Source organism: Venturia canescens, chromosome 2, assembly GCF_019457755.1.
Source record: "Venturia canescens isolate UGA chromosome 2, ASM1945775v1, whole genome shotgun sequence".
Classification (NCBI taxonomy): domain Eukaryota; kingdom Metazoa; phylum Arthropoda; class Insecta; order Hymenoptera; family Ichneumonidae; genus Venturia; species Venturia canescens.
In genome coordinates, this window is record NC_057422.1 from 24,986,758 (window position 1) to 25,008,946 (window position 22,189).

At 33.3% G+C, this 22,189-nt stretch overlaps 2 protein-coding genes and 1 long non-coding RNA gene across 5 annotated transcripts; 2 read left to right on the forward strand and 1 right to left on the reverse strand.

Annotated features, from left to right (window-relative positions):
* Positions 1-1,809: 1,809 nt before the first annotated feature.
* Rbm13 (RNA-binding motif protein 13) lies at positions 1,810-3,906 on the forward strand. The gene is made up of 7 exons (XM_043410844.1): positions 1,810-1,973; positions 2,046-2,092; positions 2,171-2,314; positions 2,503-2,815; positions 2,965-3,060; positions 3,322-3,531; positions 3,718-3,906. The coding sequence occupies exons 1-7, from the start codon at positions 1,959-1,961 to the stop codon at positions 3,871-3,873; spliced, it is 981 nt and encodes a 326-aa protein (XP_043266779.1). The 5' UTR covers positions 1,810-1,958; the 3' UTR covers positions 3,874-3,906.
* Positions 3,907-4,508: 602 nt separating this feature from the next.
* On the reverse strand, positions 4,509-8,559 carry LOC122405841 (uncharacterized). The gene is made up of 3 exons (XR_006259835.1): positions 8,345-8,559; positions 7,715-7,798; positions 4,509-7,129 (listed from the first exon to the last, which is right to left on the reverse strand). It is a non-coding gene; the product is annotated as an uncharacterized lncRNA (long non-coding RNA).
* A 60-nt stretch (positions 8,560-8,619) lies between these two features.
* LOC122405839 (post-GPI attachment to proteins factor 2-like) lies at positions 8,620-20,703 on the forward strand. Of its 3 annotated transcripts, XM_043410848.1 has the most exons (6): positions 8,620-8,733; positions 8,828-8,936; positions 9,574-9,901; positions 12,223-12,490; positions 14,440-14,637; positions 14,985-20,703. In XM_043410848.1, the coding sequence occupies exons 3-6, from the start codon at positions 9,737-9,739 to the stop codon at positions 15,116-15,118; spliced, it is 765 nt and encodes a 254-aa protein (XP_043266783.1). In that variant the 5' UTR covers positions 8,620-8,733; positions 8,828-8,936; positions 9,574-9,736; the 3' UTR covers positions 15,119-20,703. The 3 variants fall into 3 exon arrangements, with proteins under 3 accessions (XP_043266783.1, XP_043266782.1, XP_043266784.1); XM_043410847.1 differs by lacking the exons at positions 8,620-8,733; positions 8,828-8,936 and adding an exon at positions 9,017-9,359; XM_043410849.1 differs by lacking the exons at positions 8,620-8,733; positions 8,828-8,936 and adding an exon at positions 9,017-9,275.
* Positions 20,704-22,189: the final 1,486 nt, after the last annotated feature.

Genomic DNA, 22,189 nt, shown 5'->3' on the forward strand with positions numbered 1-22,189 from the left:
AGCACGGTACCAATACTGTGGTAGTATCTTTATACCCATACCCAACAATCACTATAGTATCTCCATTATACCATACCTTAGAGAAAAAAAGGTTAGGACAAGTACATTGATAGTCCCTTGTTTCTGGATGACAGAAAAATAATTCAAAATCAGAAAAAAAGTTCTATAGAAATAAAAAACCAAAAATAAAAAACAATCGAAAAAAATTCTATTAAATTATTTAAAAAGTATAAATCAGAAAAAAATTCTATAAAAAAAAAATAAAAAATAGGTTAAAAAATTCATAAATATTGAACAAATTGAAAAATTTACTATCCAAGTTACATACAGTATGAAAATGTATGATATCAAATGGAGGCCAAGTTTTTATTAATAATTTGGAATATTTACCGGAAAAATCGGAAACTTTATTTAAAAAATTGACGTTATATCCATAGGAGCCACCAATCATTCATAATAATTAATAACGTTGGTTTCCATGAAAAAGACCAATTTTTCGTCAAAATTGTACTGAAAATATTTCGTTACAGGTCTGTTCTTGGACTTTGGCGATTTTTCCCTTTCACTCTAATATGTTATGCCCATTATGAACCAAGAGCATGGAGAAATATGTGTTGTGGGCCTATATATGATTTTCGGCTTATAACATTTGTTTCGACGAAAAAAGACCTATTTTTTTCGTGAAATTTGATGTGAAAAATTATCGCCATAGATCTATCCAGAGACTTTGGTGATTTTTCCCAAGTCTTCATACCATCAGGAAAGAAGGGATGTAGAGACTTCTTTAATAAAACAGATTTTTTTTAACCCTTTTCAAAATTCAAGTGAAAAATATATATAATTCAATGTATAACAAACCCAACAGGATTGGCCATTTTTAAATGTCGCTTTTGCATTCTAAAGCTAGAGATTTTCGTGTCATTCAAAACGTGCCCCCGATGAAAAATATTTTCAAAGTTTGCGAGTAGCCGCCGAGGTCCAATTATTTATAAATGAATTTAGAAGTTCAGAAATTTAGCATAGGATAGCACAGCATATTTGTGATGAATTTTTGAGATTACATGTTACGGTTGGAATAAAAAATTTGAATGATTGGCACACATGCTGCGACACAGAAATATGAAAGTTTGGAAGTATTCGCTTCATACCAGTCATACAAACTTCAACACTATTTGAAAAAACACTTTAAAACTTACTGAACCAAGTTACTGAACTTCCATTACATATTACCATAATCAAAGATAGGGGGTCATACTTAGCACACATTTATGCACAGAAATTTCAGAGTTCGCAGGTATCTGCTGTGATTCAATGCATCTGTGGAATGAGTTTGGAAGACAGCAATTTCAAATCTGTCCATAAATGAGCAACTGAAGACTTTTGTAATGAATTTTTCACTTCATATATATGTTACAGTTAGAGTCAAAAAGTAAAATGAGTGGCACAGTATATAAATTTTATAGTTTGCAGATTTTTGCTGTATTTCGATAATCAAAATCTATAATATTAGAGTGAAAAGTTGTCAAAAGTCATGATATCACCGCATTCCAAAGATACGACTTTTCATATCATCAGCAAAAAAAGCATGCAAAGGCTTTCTGGAACAAGTATAGAATAGCCAATGAAAGCTCTGCTTTTCTAGCCGTCGTCCGGAAAATCAGAGCTCTCATTGGCTATCGCTCGTTGCTCATCGCTTACGGACGTTTTATGTGGTTGGTAATGGAAACCGAGTTCCCGAAACGTTCGACCAATCGCACTCGTTTCGGGAGGTGCCAAATAAGCCCTATCTTAAGCATTGAGTATCGTCGTATCGTCATCCCCCTGGGTCTGACTGTGGAAACACTTGCACGTGTATGATGTGCCGAAGGTAATAATTTTAAATATTGTTTCTCGTCTACAAAAGATATCAATTTCAGTGGAAATAACGTGGGAACTGTGTCGAGAATAACAGCAGCAAAATGCAACACGACGATGTGAGTAAAAATTGGAAAAACCAAGTTCGAAAGCCCCTTTTCACGAAATTATAACCTCCCTCGATTTTTCAGGTTGTTTGGAGTATTATTAACAAATCGTTCTGTTCCTTCAAAGTAAAGTAAGTTCAATACTTCTGATGTCATACAAGATTATAGCAAGGAAAAAAAATTTTATTGACCGATTCAAATCTTTGCAGCACAAAATCTCAGAGATTCTGTCGTAACGAATACAATCTCACAGGATTGTGCAGTCGGGCATCTTGTCCGCTGGCAAATAGTCAGTATGCGACAGTGCGAGAAGAAAATGGTATAATTTACTTGTTTATGAGAACGGCCGAAAGGTAATTCGAAAATATTCCACCGCAAATAATCGACTATTTTATACAAAAGGTTTCATTGCAGGAATTCATTTAACACAGTCAATGGGTTTTGACAGTTGAAAAACATTTTCACTATTTTTCAATTTCATTGGTGATTTCAAGTTGAGTGCAAGTGATATTACTATTCAATGAATTTTAAAAATCAACAGAATACATACACCAAAGGAGCAATGGGAACGAGTAAAACTCTCAAGAAACTTTGAAAAAGCCATACATCAAATTAACGAGAACTTATTATACTGGCCTGGTTTTATTAAGTCTAAATGCAAACAAAGATTTTTGAAAATCACCCAATACTTGATACGCATGAGGAAATTGAGACTGAGACGGCAGAAAAAGCTAGTACCATTGCAAAGGAAGATTGAAAGGAGAGAGCGCAGGAGAGAGGAAAAAGCCCTTGTTGCTGCTAAATTGGAGACGGCCATAGAGAAACAACTTATGGAAAGATTGAGACAGGGCATGGTTAGTACTTAGTACTAGTAGTTAGTAGTTAGTACTCTTCATTGCTCACAATATTCACATCAGGACTTGAAACCTATGCGAATTGAATTCATTCTTCATTTAAAACTGTCATGAAAAAAAAAACTAAGAAATTCTACTTCATTTTTTAGTACAACGATATTTACAATTTCCCACAAAGAGTCTTTGACAAAGCAGTAGAAGCTGTTGAAGTGGAAGGTGATAGCGAAGCAGAGAGTGAAACAGAGGTCAGTTTTGTAGCTAATCAAAATAAACGAAATATAACAATTATACAACTTATATTCAATTTTAGTTTACATAATTTTTTTCTCTTTGTTAACAAATTATGTATATTTAAAATTTTTCTTTCAATTGGCGTTGAGCCACTACTGTGGTGTCTCCTCTCATTTCATGGTGGAGAACAAATGAGAGGGGATTGAGGTTAACATTTAATTTAAAAATATCCAGAATATTACATAATATTTGTTGAATGTTAATGAAATCATTAGATAGAAAAAGAGGAAGTGATCGAGAAGGAAGTTGAGAGAGAATTGGAGAATGAAGAAATGGAAGTGGAGGACAGTGGACATCGTTATGTAGCCGCTGATAGCGATGATGATGACAATGAATATAGCCACGAAGAAGATGAAAGTGATTCTGGGCGAAGAGAAAAAATCAATGTCTCGGATGATTTTGAATCAGAAGAAAGCGATATAGAGGTTCGTTCCAATAAGATGAATTATAATATATGGATGAGACATTCCTTCCAGAAAATTTTCCGAAAAAATGCCACTTCATTATGCAATACGAAATATTTTTGAATTACAAGAGTAAAAATTCGAAAAATATCTTCACTTACGAATGATATCTAAAATTCAATCAGCAACAAAAACAAATTTTTTCAGGACTCTGGAATATCGACCAGTCAGAAGTCAGGTCGACCACACAGACTTGAGAAAAAGTCTTCGAAGAAAGATCAATCGAAGAAGAAGCCTCATCGTCCTCGAGTGGAAATCGAATATGAAATTGAAACAGAACCTCAAGAGAGGTTACGTGTTTAAGAAATCGTTAATAAATCAACTTTTTTAAGATTATTCTTGTTCGCGTTTTCTTACATGCAGTCTCGTAATCTAATTCGAAACTCCAGATCAAATTGTCATTTAATCACCTCTAATACTCAATAATAATTTCAAAATGAAACGCGCAAAATCAACAAAACTACTAAAAACGTGCAATGGAGCACAAAAGTAGGTTGAATACCGTTCAGGACCATTTTTTTCTATGTGTTTAGGAATCCGTTTGATTTTTTTTTATGTAGTTCTGATGTAGGACAAACTGAATTGGTTTTTAATATTGGAGGAAACGGGTCTTTCGCTATAAATGCTGAAGATGTTTTGAAAACCTTGCAAAGATCACTCGAAAATGAAATCCGTTCAATTTTTTTCATATCGTTTTGAGATAGGATGAACCGAGTTTAAACTCAAATTAATGTTTGAGAAAACGAGCTCAAATTACGTATATACTTTTTTTTAATCGCCGATTTAATTGTTATATGATGAGCATAAACAAAATCTTCGAAAAGATGTAGGGGAGTTTGTAAAAGCCTGCTTGAATTGATCAGCCAATTCAAGTGGACTTCAAAATTTGCAAAAATCGGAATTGTTTGAAAATTGACAAATTGCATTTGCAGCACTAGTTTCCGTATTTTCCTGAATGATGTATTTGAAAAAAGAACACAATAATGCGGTTTTTCCAAAAGTAGGCATTTATGCGGTTATATTTTCAACGCTAGAAATTGGTGGACCATGAAAGAAACGCCGCGCAATGCCAGATGGCATTGCGCGATATGTCACTGCACTGAACTCTAGGTGTGCTTTCCAATTAAACGGTACTGTGAGGCACAATTATGCTCGTTTCCTTCCCAACTTTAACCCCTTCACTGTGAGTGACACACATAGGGGCAAAAAAAGTCGTGCCATTTTTGTGTCATGACACATATGGGGGCATTTGAAAAAAAAAACATATTTCTACTACACCGATTCGATTGAAATTTGGTACCCCATGGTTTTTGGGGTCGCTGATTACGAATTTGACATCAGATTTCCAAAATTCAAAATGGTGAAAAATGGTGAATGGTTAACTGAGCAATAGTGCTTATACATATTTTGTAATTCTATAGATATCTAATCGCTGAGTAAAATTCTTTTTAATGGATACTTTACAACCAAGCAGTGAGATTTTTACCTCTAATAATAGAGATTCTCCAAGTGCCTCGAATTTCACATCATCAAATGGCAGCTGGGTATTCGAGATTGACGACAACAACGACACATTATATTTTTCACTACTTCAATATTTAACTACAGGATGTAGGCGATCGTGTCGAGAGCTATCTCAAAATTTTATAATCTTGGCCAGATTTGCAGTTCAAAGAGTTCTTCCGATTACAACGTGCTACAGCAAATCAATTGATTGGTAATAATCTCACAATCGCTATTTTTTAAACTACATTGTATATATATCTATTGTTATAGAAACTAATTGATGAAAAATGACAATACATCAAATAATACCAATATAATAATCACTGCATATTTTATTTTTGCAGATGAAATCGAAAGATCAGCATTTATTTCCCACAATACATTTGAGATTAAGTCAATCAGCGGAAAAGTCTGTTTTCTATTATTTCTGTGGTTCATGGCTAATACTGAACCATTGCGAACGATTGTTGACCGCTTCGAAATTTCGCATAATTTGACGAGAACTTACCTGGATTTTAATAAAATTTAATACTGCTATATCAGATGGTCGCAAACTCGTCATGAATTTACGGCAATAAGTAATGGCTTCTATAATAAGAAATCAATTTCAAACGTTGTTGGTGCAATCAATTTTACGATTGTACCCACATACACATCGAGAAGCCTTCAATGAACTCAATATCTTATTGTAGTCATCCTACAAGCTGTGGCCGATTCAAATATAGGGTTTACAAATGTGTATTGTAGTGAACCGGGTTCTTTGCACGACGCTCGAGTTCCTTCATTATATGAAGAGATTACTGATGATGTAGACAACTTTTTTTCCACACAGTACTTTTTTAATCGGGGATTCAGCATACCCATCATTGTCATAGCTTGTTCCATTATTTCGGAATAATGGGCATTTAACTTCGCGAGAAAAAGAATTCAACTTTTTGAATTCATTTACTCGAATGATGATTGAAAAGACAGTTGGTATGTTGAAGGGAAGATTTCGTCAAATCAAATTTTTCATTGAATACAGAAATATATCAATTATCAACAAAATTGTTGTCGCAGCATGCATTTTACATAATTACTGTATTGATGCGAGTGATATCTTTCATGGAGAACTACCAAATGATCCCAAAAACGCAAATTTACACATGCAAGATGATTATCTTGAGTACACATTAGTACATGAAGTACATATTATTATATAAATGAATCTATATAAATAGATATATAAATGGAAATGTAATTTTGATACCAAATACAATGAATGCTTCATTAATTCAATACACAATTGTTATCTGTTATACTTATTATTAAACAGTTTTGAAACTGGCATATTCCATTATTATTTCAACAGAATAATAAATTTTTACTTACATTAATATTTGGTTCCTTCACAACTTATTGCAATATTTAAAGTTCAAGAAAACTATAATACTCATTTTCGGATTGAATAAGGCCTGTGGCATAACATCATTTTGTGTTTGTACTATTGGTACAAAGATATTTAACTTGGCTCAATCAGAATCGAAATTTTCTCTATTTAGCAGTTTCTGTAGTAAATAACACTTTTGTTTCTCAATTTTCATTGGTTCTTCGTTTGAGTCCTTCAATTTGAGCATTTTATTCGTTATTGCCTTTTCTCTTTCTCTTTCTCACGAAATTTCAATTCTCATTTTTTTTAACAACAGAGAATCTGCTCGAATCTTCATATAGTCAATTTTTTCATCCCGAGATTTTTGTTGTTCTTCTGTTGTTTTTAAATGCTCGAGGTAATAATTTGCCAAATCAACGTTTGTTTTTACCCTAATTGATCCTGTTTCACGAAGGGGTCTAGATCAATACCACTTCTGCCTACGTTGCAAACTTCGTCCATTTTCATTATAAAAATCAAAAGTCATATGTGCTCAACCGCTCTTTTTGTTATCGCTCTAGCAGATTGTACGACCAGGATTTTGGTCGAAACGACTACAAGAACGACCGAAATCGGTTGTCTTGTTTATTCCTTGTATTTTTGACGGAGGCAATTGAATTTCCACCGAACTTGATCCACTGACATCTATAATCATATGAAAATGTATCTGTGATAGTAATATGTATGTAAGGGTGATTGAAAAAACTCAATTTTTTTGGAGCCTAACGAAGAATGTTAAAACATTAAGGTTCTTTGGGTTCGGTGAAACCATAATGCTGTAAAAATTTTATGGTCTGAAAAAGATTTTCAAAGCAATCGCCAGTTGTTTACTTCCTATTTTTCTGCATACTTAGATATAAATTCATTCAACAAATGTTTAGCTGTGATATTTAATTTTTTTTCATAATGCATGTGTAGAAAAATTGGCTTGAAACACCAAGCCTAATACGACCTCATGTATACAGAACTTTTAGAAATTTGAAAAGCTGCTTAGCAATGCTTACACCTATGTATAATTCCTTCAGTACTTGTGATATTTCTTGCCCAATTTTGGTTTTTTTTTGATGGGTCAACAGGTCTTTCTTTGCATCATACAAACTTATAAGAGTTAGTGTTGCATTCTTGGTCCAAAGCATATCTGTGGCTACATGAAAAGTTTCATGCAGATGAAGTCTTAGTCAATAGTCAAACAAAAACTGTTACAATTAATATTTTATGTAACATTCAAACCTTTTGTACTTTGGCTCCATGACGAATCCTTCATTTGTAAATATCTAGATTCGTTATGACGATATTCGATTGAAAGGACTCACTCTGCAATGTCATTACATGAACAAATGTTAAATCATTATTCTCCATAAAAATATAAATAGTTATCTTGAATATAATATCCTTATATAATATATTTGCATTGATCATCAGGATCATCGTCACTGCAGCATAGTATATAAATTCCTGGAGTCATCAGTATATATAAGAGGTTTCCCAACAAAGTTGCCATAACTGGACATCTGATCTAATTTTTCAATAACACCTAGACCATATTTGCATAAATACCAATCTACAAAAGTTGTAACAAATGGTGAGGATGATGAAAAAAAAGTTTTTTTTAAACAAGAATTCGACGTTAGTGTGAAAAAAAAACAACAAAAATTAAAAATTATATTTATCTTGAAAACGATTCATAATTCGAGAAAGCGAGAAATCATTTATCTTCCAACATACTAAACAATAGATTACAAGTAAAGATTCACAGTTTTCTCAACAGAATTTTCGTTAGACAGAAATGCACATTTTGTACGCTTTCGTGAAACTGTCAATATTTAATCTGATTATTAATTATATACTTAAATATATTACCTTGCATTGTATTACTGTTCATCTCGTTTTCACTCGCACGGTTGTACCTGGTATTGTGTTTTTCTATTCTGCGAGGAAAATTTGAAAACAACGAAAGAACTCAATGATGCCGCTTTCAGAAAAAAAAACTTGACTCGAAATTTTGGTATCCCTGGCGTACAGCACGTTCGGGAGACACAACATGCCGCACTGTACTCCAATTGGAAAGCACTACACTGAGAGGCTGGCTGACTCCCATAATTTCTCAATGGACCCGAGCGTTTTGACAGAGAAAACACGAGTGTGAAATCGCATTCCTTTTCTATCTGATTGTGGGCACGCGCATTTGTTATTGTACAGTCTAAACAGAAAATCGTTTTCTAGCATGCAACAACACTTCCATATTCGAGGTTAGTTTTCGCTTCCAACTAATTTTTTTGGTGGATTGTACCAACAAAGACAATTTTTCACATTCCAACTATCTCTCTCGAAACGCCGAGGCAGCGTTCCAGATTCCAGTAGTATAACTAGTATAGTATAGTTCAGGGTATCAATGGAAAGATGGGAACAGCAGACGTTTCGTTTCTTTGGTTCCGTTTACTCCTGCAGCAAGGTAAATCGATCTTTCGCTGTATTCCTTACTGCTACTCCCTTTTTTTTCAATGAAACTTTAATGCATAAAGTAACATTCCCAATTGTTGAAGAATCGTGCAGTCATTAAAATCATTTAACGGTGTTATCCACCATGATTGAGTATAATTTTATAGAACAAATTATTCTGAGAGAAAATAATGCCCCTGATTGATCGCTATACGTTCAACATACACGAATTTATTTGACAATCATAATATTCTTCCCTCTCCGCCCCATTGAGCTTTTTTATCAGTTTGTTGATCGCTGTACACGTGAATTTGATGACGAAACGTCAAATCTTCGGTCTTGATGCACCTGAGTACGATCGTTTTTCTATTTATATACAATAATCTGTCCGTCAAAATAAGGAAAGAGAAAAGCGACTAAGTTATTTTTAACAATGGTGCGTTTGTGTCGGAAAAGTTATTTCCGATTTCAGGAGTTTATTTACGGAACAGAAGATTTGTCTCGTTGCGTCACGGTCAAATATTCGGGGCCAAGAACGCGCTGATCTTTGACATTAAACGTCGTCAACAATCTCCGCGTTCTTTTACGATTCCTGAATACTACAACTCAAACTAAATATTTTTTTTCGACCTTCATTTTACTCTTTTCAGGGATATTGTGATAGCAATGCTCGTTACGCCATGGGCCAACACTCGCTGAATATTGTTGCTATTCGAATAGCAACCGACATAATTCTCAGACATGTTCCGGTGTCTTTCCAATGACGTTTTGTTCCTGAATAAAGAGTGAAAATTGAGCTGAAGTGAAACAAAAATGGAGCTCAACAATATTGGGAATAACAAGAGTTACATTCATCTTGAAATATCCTTCAAAAAATTGTGCATCGCCACTGTTTGTTTACCGCTTGTCACTCTTTTGATTTGCTTTGTTACTGCTTATATATTTCAACAGGATGATATCCACGAGACTCACTGTCGTGTAAGTTTTTGGTATTTTATTTTTCAACTATAGGAACATATTCTGATCTTCAAGGTTCAAATTTTATGAGAAATTTCAAGTCAATTAAATAATATCCATGTCCATAATATGTCTATAATAATAATTAAAGGTGAACAGGTAAAATTTATCATTCGGCACAGTTATCACTTGTTCTTATTATTTATTACCTGAGTTAAAATTGGCTTTATTCTTACTTACCAACATTTTTTGGAGAGTGAGAATAAAATAAATTTTGGTTGTAAAAGCAAAAAAAAACCATTTTTGTTTTCCTCTGCAACCCGCCAAAAAAGTTGAATTAAGGTGAAAATAAAAAATTCCAAAAGCAGAGCCCACCATTTCGAATGGTGCATCTCGTTTGAAGAAACCTGATCATCGTATCATAACTCTTCAGGAAAAAGTCACACAAAAACCACAAGAATATGTTTTTATAGAAAATTCATTTCCCTACAAAAAAAGTCCTTATGAATAAACAGCTCGGAGCAACCATTTTGGTGCTATCGCCGTTTGAAGTAGAATTGATGGAAAAAATTTTTTCATAAGACTGAAAATAAAATTTTTCGTTTCACGAACAATCTTCTTGGTTGTTTTTCGTAGAGAATTACTTCCTTTATTAGAAAACTGTTGTAATTATTGCAGTTTTTTAATTTTTATAAAATCACCTATTTTTATAATTTTCATAGAATTATTGTAAAAATGTTTCGTGCTTGGTTTTCATAAGATAACAATGTTTTTCACTAATTGTGAATGATACACTCTACCAGATGAAAAACATGCTCAACTTTGGGGGTTTGTTTCATTGATTAAGAATAATTGGAGCAGATAAAAAAATGTCTCTTATTTTTCGTTAAGCTACATTCTATAAAAAAAATATTGAAATCAGAAGGGGACAATCCCCAAAATAAAATTTAAATTTTTGAAGGTTTTACCCCCTTAATTTTTTTTGATCCGAGGAAAACCCAAAAACATGCCAATTTGATTTTTTTTTGCTCGCAAAATAGAATTTGTTCTATTAGAATCAGATCGTAAGTTTTGGTTATACGAATGAATTCTAGATATTCGGGGGTGAAACATCCCTATGTAATAGGGGTACATGAGAAGTTGGGCATGTCAGATAGATTATTTGACATGCAGAACATTTTGCAAATCGTTTTATTTCGATCGGTCGGAACTTTCCTATGAAACACTATCAGATGCAAAACATGTCCAACTTTGGGGGTCGATTTCACCCGTTAAAAATAATTAGCCGATAAAAAAATACATGTTTCTTAATATTCGGTGGGCATATAAAGAAACTATCAAAATCGAAGGGGAAAATACAGTTTGCTTCCTTGTCAGTGAAAAACATTGTTATCCTATGAAAACGAAGTAAGAAACGTGTTTACGATAATTCGATGAAAATTATAAAAATAAATGTATTTATAAAAATTATAAAATTACAATTATTATAACAATTTTCTAATAAAGGAAGTAATTCTCTACGAAAAACAACCAAGAAGTTCGTGAAACGAAAAATTTTATTTTCACAGTCTTATTGAAAAAATTTTTTCCATCGATTTAACTTCAAACGGTGATAGCATCAAAATGGTTGCTCCGAGCTGAATATTCATACAGACTTTTTTTGTAGGGAAATCAATTTTCTATAAAAACACATTCTTGTGGTTTTTGTGTGACTTTTTCCTGAAGAGTTATGATACGATGGTCGGAGTTCTCAATAGATTCCTGGGTTATTCTTATATGGAAAATCTTCAAACGAGATGCGCCGTTCAAAATAATTTTTTGGTGAGCTCTGCTTTTGGGATTCTTTTATTTTCATCTTAATTTAACTTTTTCGGCTGGATGCAAAGGAAAACAAAAATATTGTTTTTTCCCGCACACCCTAGTCTTCGCGCTATTTTCTCTAATCTTTTGAAGATGTCATCCTGCAACATCAATATCCAATGAACACAACTCATTCAATTCAAATAATCCTGCATCTGTTCATGAAGAACATTATCTTTCAAATGTCTGACTCAGTAGCCTTGAAACGAACGTTTTCTGCATTTGAAAAAAAAAATCGTGTACAACCTAACAGATTTTTTAATTGCCAACATAGAAACTATTCACATGAACAATGCATAATGATGTTCCAAATTTAAAAAAAATGCCCAGGGATTTTGTTTCATCAAGTTGTCCAATTGTTACATTCATTCTAACAGCATCTGTCAATTGGATCAATTTTTTCAACAATGCGAGATTCACGTGAATAGCATCGTTTTTAAATGAAAAACTCACTATTTTAAAAAAAAACGATTGATTTTCAGGTGTACAACATTTTACCGTCAATTTCGGCGATCACGGGTATATCGCCACAGCGTTATCTATGGCGTATAAGTATAGCCCTGCACATGGGACCGCGATTGGTGATCGCAATAGTATATTATTCGTACTATCGCAAAATACTCAGAAACATGAAAGATGTACCAAAGAAAATAGTCGGCTGCAGGCTCCTGAATCTTTGTTTTTGGCTCAACATTGCTGAAATAGCATCGCTTTCTGGAGTTACGTACATTTCAAACAGAGAAAATTACTGTGAGTCTAATTCTTTCCCGGCAAAATATTGCCAAGTCTTTATTGCACAACATCCATTGCACCAATATTATTGGAACAATGTTGTCAAAAACGATTTACTTCCTTTTTTAACATAGAAAATTCACAGTCAAAATAACTAACTGGACTTCATACTAGTCGAATGAGTATTGAATTTTATAACGATTTTAGACCACATTTTACGTAGCGATTAAACGTATTGTCAGTGGATCTGTATTATAGCATATCTTATTAACATGTAAAAATATTAAAAACGATAATTTTGCAAAACCATCAACTGATAAATCCAAATTTCCGTGATGACACACTTTCACTGAGATTTTTCAGAGTATTAACTATATTTTTAACCAATTTTATTGCACTACGTCTCATTTTGTTCTTCAACTGATCCTCTACGAATCCACCATGTAGTTTTTTGTTTTTTAACTTAATCGTTTCATTGTTGTAACTAATTTCGTTCATTAAGTGAAAAAAAATCATTAACAATTTCTGGAGGAACGAATTAAAAAAAAAATCTACGTGATGGATTCGTAGAGGATCAGTTGAGGAACAAAATAAGACGTAGTGCGATGAAATTGGTTAAAGCATGCAGATAATTCTTTCAAAAATACCACTGAAAATGGGTTATCATGGAAATTTGGATTTATCAGTGGATGCTTTCATAAAACTATTATTTTTAAATATTTTTTCACGCTAATAAAATATGCTTTGATGTATATCTACTAACAATACCTTTTACCGGAACGTTAAACTTGGTTTAAAAGCGGTTTGAAAAATTAGCACACATTTGAGTAGTATACAGTACAGTAGTTTTCTTAAAATAATCCCAAATCTCTATTTACTACAATAATCGCTTCGAATCGCTTCGCATTGATTCGAATGTTATTTAACGGATCGATTGCATGATAATCGGGTTGATTGAATTAGCATTGCTGTGTTATCTTTACCTGAATTAACACGTGTTTACAAGAATTATTAGCGCATCGGTTGATCCCCGACTTATTGCTACATTGATCTTGACGCTGGCCCTTGAATTGATTCTATTCTCCCGTGTAACCTTGAAAGATTCCACATCCCTATTCATTCGGCTCTATTGATCGATACGGTTTCCTCAAATGAAACGAGCTATGGATTCGATAACATTTCAACGGTGAAATTGAATCTTGTTACCTATCCTGTGAACCCGTAATTTATTTATATATGTAAAAAGACGGAGTGTATTTTATCGCAAAAGCTTAGCAAGATGGATTCAACGAAAATCAGTTAGTGCGACTCATAATTCATGCTTCAACATCAAGATGATTGTCTTGTTACTTTAAACAATACGTTCATGACAATTCTAATTTTCCTCATACTCTGTAAGATCAAAAAGTCTATGGCGACATATTTACTTGCTAAACCAAAGTTCCTCGACGAACAACTTTATGCTTTATATTCGAAAAATATGATACAATAAAACAATCTGTCAAAAAAATGTTCAAACGATTGACTTAGGATTTCGAAAATTTTTCACGTCATATGAAGAACTTATCGAAGGTAGTAAGTGTTGTTTTATCCCTTCACGAAACATGCCAGTCTGCAAACAGTCTGAAAAGAGTTATTAAGAAGGTGGCTCGCACAGTAATCACGCTTTTCGATAAATTGCCCGATATGTTTTAATGTGACTGAGATTCTGCAAAAAAAAAAAACGAAAATACTTCAGTGCCTATAAGATATGACGAGAAAAGCTGAGTTTTCAGTCGCTCATAATAAGAAATCCTAGTGAACTTGCAGGAGTTTTGAAACGAAATATGTCTCAAATTTGGAATGATTTGGCACGCAACCACAGATCAGTTTCCTGAAATTGACCCTTCGGTTTGAAAAAATTCTTCAGAAAAACTTTTATGAATCAGCTATCTCAATAATAACAATGTGTAATTTTCCTGTTTCAGCGGTTCATGAAAAAATCTTCATAATATTCATGGTCAGTTCGCTAACGTATATGCTGACAGCTGTAAAACTAGGTCGTCTAATGACACCGAATGCACCAAGTCTTCAGTATAAACAGGCGCTTTTCGCAACAAGTATGGCCAGTACGATCGGTCTTATTATATTTTTCTTGAAGCATCGACTGTTGTGCCACGATTTAGGTAAGTCCGCGAATTTTTACCATTGCATTCTAGTGAGACAATGAGTCGATACTATTCTCAAAGATGCGAATAAATGTCTGAATAGAATATTTAAAATAATTCATTTCGTCCAAAACCATTCAAATATGACAAAAACAGTTTATTCATATTATTGAGCTGTCGTTGGAGATGAAAAAAGAGGCAGGTGTTCAGGGGCTAATGAGCTTCAGCAAAGAATCGATTGGGAAAGGTTTTTTTATAGTAATAAAATCTTGTAGTTTCTATAAGATTTTATAGATTTTCTTATAGTTTCTTATAGTCTTATAGTATAAAAAGATTATTAATGATTAATTCTCGTATTTACGTAGCTTTTAGTTGGTTCTCCCTCTGTGAATACATCATAGCAGCTGCTAATATGGCGTTCCATGTAACGGTGATCCTCGACTTCCCGAAGGAGCAGTTAGTCGTAGGACACGGTCTACCGACGAATAAGATCGATTAAGTTACCAACAAGATAAAGAAAAATCATTTGCACTTTTCTTCTATCTCGCCTCTTTCTGGCTCTCTTTGTCTCAAAGTGTCTATTGCCTGTTAATCATGGTCGAGGTAAATCGAGCTCATGGTGCCGTGTTGTAGCCTCATATCATAAAAACGTCAACAAATATTTTTATCCGTTTTTACTGCTATATTACAAAAAAAGAAAAAGTAACGCGTTAAAGGGATTTTTTTTATTTCATCTAAAATTTCGAACTATACTAGAAGCAAAAACAAAAATAACTTGTCGACGTTTTCAATGCAATGTGATCGAAAAAAGAAACCAAAAAGTCACGATTTTTAAATATTTTTTGGGTCGTTTAATGTCGGCACTTAAGAGAATTCGACACTTTCAAAATAAGGCACTGGGCACTTTTCGGACCGTTAAAACATAAGACGCGATAAAAATATTGGAAAAACAATATTTTTTATTCTTAAAATCAACACGTTGTATTATTTCACTAAACTTAAAACATCCTAAAGATCGAGCAGAGTAGAGACCGGACACAAGAAAGAAAAAAAGCGGAAAAATCTTATTCCAGGTCGACATTCAGTTCGTGTTAAATTTCACCTTGTTCGATCCGAATCCGAATGGTTAGTCTTTTTTATTTTCGATGGATTTATGTCTGACCGTACAAGATAGTTGATAATTCAACGTACGTACATAAGCACGCGCGCACTCAATCGGTCAGAAGTTTCCGGACAAAAGTCCAAGTAAGTTTCCGCGTTCTATTTGGTGCCACGACGCCGGTAGTCCAGATATTCGAATGCAACGAAGCGTATTTTGAAGAAGAGACATTCCACTTCGTTTTGGTTTTTTTGAAAAATCTTGACGACTTTTTTCACGTGTACTACGTCATTTTCAACACGTTCATTTTTGACTTTATTTTTTCCGTTTTCAACTGGACCGCGTTTAGCGATAAAATTTTGTGTCTTGAAGTCTGCTAGCGGTCTATAAAGGCACAACCTTCAGATTTAATTTTATTTTTGAAAAAGTTTGATATGATTTTTTTTTCACAGAATTATCTCGTTTTTAGAAAAAAAAGATAAATTTTGAAAATTGCCGTGTACCGCGGCAACTATTAAATTCACAGAATATTAGACACAAGAGTGAAGAAAACAGTTGCGTCTACGATTGTTTTAGTCGTTGGAATTTTTTTAGTTTTTTTTCATTAATTTTTCAGTGGAACCTCAAGTACATTGACTGTCACAATCCGAAAACGATAGGGTTTTTGATAAAACTTTTAGCGTTTCATTTCTAGCTCAAAATTTTTTCAGATTTCTGAACGTTGATGAATTGATTCGGGTTTTTTTGAGAATTATGGGTTCGTGTTGGAATATCTAGAGTGAAAAAAATTTAATTATTATATTTTCATTTTTTATTGATGCATTTCTATAGTCACTTGTAGTGTAGTTTCTTGAAAAATTCAAAATTCTCATCGTTCAATCGTATCAAACTTTTTCAAAAACAAAATTAAAGCTGAGGCTTGTGCCTTTATAGACTCACTTGCAGATTTCAGAACATAAAATTTTATCGCTAAACGCGGTCCAGTTGAAGACGGAAAAAATAAAGCCAAACATGAACGTTTTCAAAATGATATAGTACGCGTGAAAAAAGTCGTAAAGACTGTTTAAAAAAAACCAGAACGAAGCGGAATGACTCTCCTTCAAAATACGCTTCGTTGCATTTGAATATCTTGACTACCGACGTTGTGGCAACAAAAAGTACGCGGAAACTTATTTGGACTTTTATCCGGAAACTTTTGACCGGTAGTGTATATTAGGGTGTGTCGAAAAAAGTCGATATTTTTTTTTCGGCCTCCACAAGCATTTTTCTTCTTATTATGCTAAACGATGAAGCTAGCCAAAAAGACAGCTCGAAATAAAATTATTTCGGCCGACCCACCGCATACTTCAATTTTTCATAAGAAAAACACGTGAAAAAAAAACTTCGGTAAATATTGTTCCATATAATCTGTAAAAAAAAAATCACGGATATTCTACTTACGTATTTTTATAGAGAGTTGAATTCCCTACAACTGAAGTCCGTAGAGTCAGTCGCCTAAAACCAACCGTTCAACGGTTACAGCAGTTTGAAGTTTCTAACACAATCAAGCCAGATTTCGCATGTATCGATTTCTATTTTCGAGGTCGCTCCTTTTAGCGGTGCTGTTTAAATTGGGCTGAAAACTATTTTTACGTATAGTTTTTCTAAAATGGTTATCTAGGATCGTTATCTAGGGAAAAAAATTTCGAATACATACTGTTCTCATTTATTTGAAAGAACGACATAGATTGTTTGTCTTTCCACTATTTGTTTGAATAGATTATGAAATTCAATTAACCAAACCGAATGCACAGACACAAATATACATAGGAAAAGGGAGAAAGAGAGAGAGAGAGAGAACACTTCAATTCATTTCCCGTACTTACAATTGAATTGACTTACTTGTTGTGATTATATGTTGGTATAATGCCCAACCGTTTAAGTCTACAATTGCTATTTTGTTGCATTATTTTCAAAAAATATAAGAAAACATAGGTTTCAGCCTAATTTAAACAGCGCCATTAAAAGGAGCGACCTCGAAAATAGAAATTGATACATGCGAAATCTGGCTTGGTGATGTTAGAAACTTCAAACTGCTGTAACCGTTGAACGGTTGGTTCTAGGCGACTGACTCTAAGGACTTTTTTATTTGTAGGGAATTCAAACAATAACCGAAGTTTTTTTTTCACGTGTTTTTCTTATGGAAAATTGAAGTATGCGGTGGGCCGGCCGAAAATTTTTATTTCGAGCTGTCCTTTTGGCAAGCTTCATCGTTTAGCATAATAAAAATAAAAAAGCTTGTGGAGCCCAAAAAAAAATATCGATGTTTTTGACACACCCTAGTGTATATATATATAATATATATAATTTATTGTTATTATTGTTTGATAATGATTCTGCGATTTTTAAATGAAGCAATATTTCTAGTCAACTCGTTCGACATGAATTTCTAGTCGATTTATCGTTCCACCTGTCGCATACAAACAACTTGTCGTTAAACATTATTTTTATTTTTTTTAAACTTATCCAAAGTAAAAAATCATTGAAATTTTGATGGAATTTTCGAAGTATTTTTTACTCTTTTGCTTCCGGAGAATGCATTCATAAAATGGGTACATTTTTTCTTTCATTCGTAGGAACTTCGTTTGTGTTCTCGCGCATCAAGAGAAATTGTACGTATGTTTATTTTTAAGTAATTGACTCTAAGAATGTACGAATTTATATCGAGTCACAGACATGGCTATATATGAAAATATTATATGGGACGTTTCACTTTGTAATCCGGTATTTTGATCATTTTTTCTGAGTCGTTCAAACGGTTTAAAATATTTATTAATTCGTCGAGCTGAGTTGTTGTTGTTGTTTTTTTTTTTTTTTTTTTTTTTTAATGATGAATTTTGACAAAAATTCGGTCATGTCACAGGACAACTCGTGAGACTCAGAAGCAAAAAATTCAATAGATATTATGTTCACGGACGTGGTATGGAAGTGAAGGTTTATATTTAACATCGCAGAACTTTGAATGTTTTGAACTCTCGAGAAAAAAATCTAGAATAAGTGTTCGATGAAGCGTAAAAGGCCCCATTATAAAAAAATACGGGTAGCGATGCTATTTTAAGAAAATTAAGATGCGTACGTCTCCCAATTGGCAATATACTTTTTAGATAAAAGTAGAAAACGATATTAAAAAAAAAAAAAAATGTAAAGTTATGTTTAGAAGTTAGAGGATTAAGCTCGTAGAGACTATACGATAATTAGTGAAACTTCGACGCTTCGAGAGCAAGTAAAACACGAAAATTTTGAATTCCGAGAGTGTTGAGTCCCAATTGCGGGCATGACTAATTTTTATTGACATTTCTTTTTCCTGCATTTTGTACAATTCGAATGATGTTTATTTGGCTGTCATTTTAGATTTTGCTTTTCGAGATATATATTATTTCGCCCTTTGCACGGAAGATTTATAAAAAACACCGAAAGACAAGAAGTGTCCATATTTATTTTTCAGTGAAAATGTGAAAATTATGATCGACAGAATGAAATATTCGATAAGCGATCATTGTAATTCTACACGCCAACGAAAAGAAATCTTGATTTGTACGAGTGAAAGATTCGTACGTGTTGCACACTGATTCAACTGGATAATCATTTTTGCACATTTTTACACGCGAAACGAAAACACTAAAAAAGAATGTGTGCTCTAACATTTAGAACGATCGCTGACAACTATTCATCGCCATTAAACTGGCGTCAAGCGTCCAACGCTTTCACAGCGGTATATTCGATGGAAATAGATATTGAGTGAACGAGTGAATATAGTAAAAAAAAAAAAAAACGTTGCTAGTCTTCAAGAGTGTGTGCGAAAATGTGATAAGAGTCAATTTCGGTAAGCTGAATCTACGCATAATTTGTTCGCGCACAAACGCCTCGAACGCTTATGAACGAAGAAAAGAAAACACTGCGAAACTTTTCTTCTTGATATTTGTTTTTTTTCCTTCCACAAAAAAATGTGACAATTGTATGTTACCCTAGGCTATTGTGTCGCTCAAAATGACTGTACCCAATCCTGAACGAAACCAAAAAATCAAAGGTGACGCGATCATTAGCAATCAAGCATATCGCTATCCTAATGTAATAACGTGCCAAGTGTATTACTTAACAAGAAAAAACAAAATTACTCGCTTCCGAAGAAAACTAATGAAAATATCCTAAAAGAATACTGGCGAGTTTGCATAGTCAATGAGGAGTCAATGATACAGTGTAGTTATGCTGATCGTTTATGTGCAGATATTATAAAAAAATAATACTTGGCGTCAAGATTCTACCGTTTCTAGATAAACACTGAGAAATCACAGTACGGACGTTGTGCAACGTACCATACCGTAAAATACGCACTTTTCAGAACCCACTTCTCAATATCCGTAGATTATTGCTTTTTAATATGTATATATTTTAGTGCATTTTAATTCTTTGCCCAAATGAAATCAGCGAAAAATAAAAATCAATTCAGAGTCAAGTGAAATGCATATTTTAATTACATTTTTAGACTTTTCAACGAATTCGTAAATTTGATCGAAGCTCAATGTGTATTTACATATATTTTAGGACGAATTTTTACCCCTTTAAATGAACTCAATCTTTTTTTGGAGCTTTTGAGATTATCGTAATGAAAAAAATTATCCCAATTGAAGTTTTAAGGTGTGTGATTTATACAAATAATCATATATAGGTATAATTTAAATTCAGTTGACTAGTTTTATTACCTAAGTATGACACCATTTGAAATTCTTTCGATCGATGGTGGATTTTAACAATTATTGTTCTCAAATATTAATTGTTCCTAGTCTACTTTCTGCGACCTGATCAAAATCTATTTTGTCGATGAATAAGTTATATTATTTTCACGGATGAATATTGTTTCTTCGCACAAATAATTCAATTAGTTATTGTACGAACTCATAATTACGAACGATATTAATTCACAAAGAAATAAAAGTAAAATTTCCCAAGTTAAAAGACCTTATCAATCTTCAACCATTCGATTTATCCGTTCTCCAATTATAACGCTTTCGCGTTGAGCAAATAATTATATCAAACCCGTTCTAGATTTGTATATACCATATGAAAATGTCATTCCAATGCATTTTCAGTCAAGCCGGTTTTATTCGTATCTATTTTTTACATATCATTAGAATTAACCAAAATTTATCCAATCCGTTATCATTTTTAACTCTTGCGCAATTGCCCAAAATAATTTACTCTCGTTGGTACGAAACCTTCGTTCGTTATTTTTTTCGTTGCACTATAATTCTTCAATATTTTGCTGGCTTTATTCTTTTAGACGCTAAGGAGTGCAGCTTCATATATTAATTGCATGTAGCTAGCCGGCACAATTACGCCACAGACACAGGGCATTGATAAACAGTCCAAAGAACGAAACATGATGATGTGTAAATCGAATCATGAAAATATACTTTACAATAATGACTCTGACGAGAAACTAATTTATTCTCTGTATTATTTTATGGAGCTACATACACAAAAAAAAACTGGCGATGCCAGTGACGAACCGCGTGGCACATTCCAAGTACATATTTCAAGTCACAAATATTTTGTACGAGTGATAAATTTCGATTGACGAACAACGAACCAAGAGGAATCGACATTCGAATAAAAAAATATATGATATTTCGTTTGATTGAAAAATTAACTGTTAATAATGTTTAATAAATAATAATAGTTCATCAAAGTTTCAGGAGCCGAATATTTATGTACCAACAAATCTTCACAATCAACGTTCGAACTTTGTCGAAACGTTCCAACTTGGCACGATTATTGATTGAAACGGTTGGACGATTGTTGAAAAAATGTTGTCTACTTTTTTGATAAGCCCTGCTTTATCAGAAACACATTGAAAGTAACCACGTTGGCAAGTTTGAATTTTAAGACAAATTGAATTTTGGCTCGGCAGGCGTCCGGATGACAGCTTTTGATTCGTGTTTTATTGAATAATTTCAATTGATAATACAGTGTGTGAAAGTGATCGGCGAGTTAAGTGATGTTCAAAGAGACTATCTTAGAAGTAGTCGAGGTAGTTGAACTCGTTTAACCTTATAATAGAGGACAAACATCGTAATACTAAGACGCTGAGTTTAGTATGCGCACGACCTGTCGGGGAGAGAAAACCATAGCAAATCGCGTGGCTGCCTCCTGTGGGAGAGAATTAATGATTGCTCGAAAAGAAATGATGACATTCGACGAATAATTGAAATATTTTCGTTAGTCAACAACGGGAGATAAAAGGCTGTAAAAGTTCGCTGGGTCGTGTATTATTTCTATTTACATGCACCGCTGACCTAAAGTATGGAATCGCCAGACTAAAATTCGAGTCGCACTAAAAATTTGATAGCTCTTGAGAAATGAAGATATTTCAAATTAGCAGACGGCGTTTTGAAAAGGACAAATATATACCTCCATATCCTATTTTATATTTTC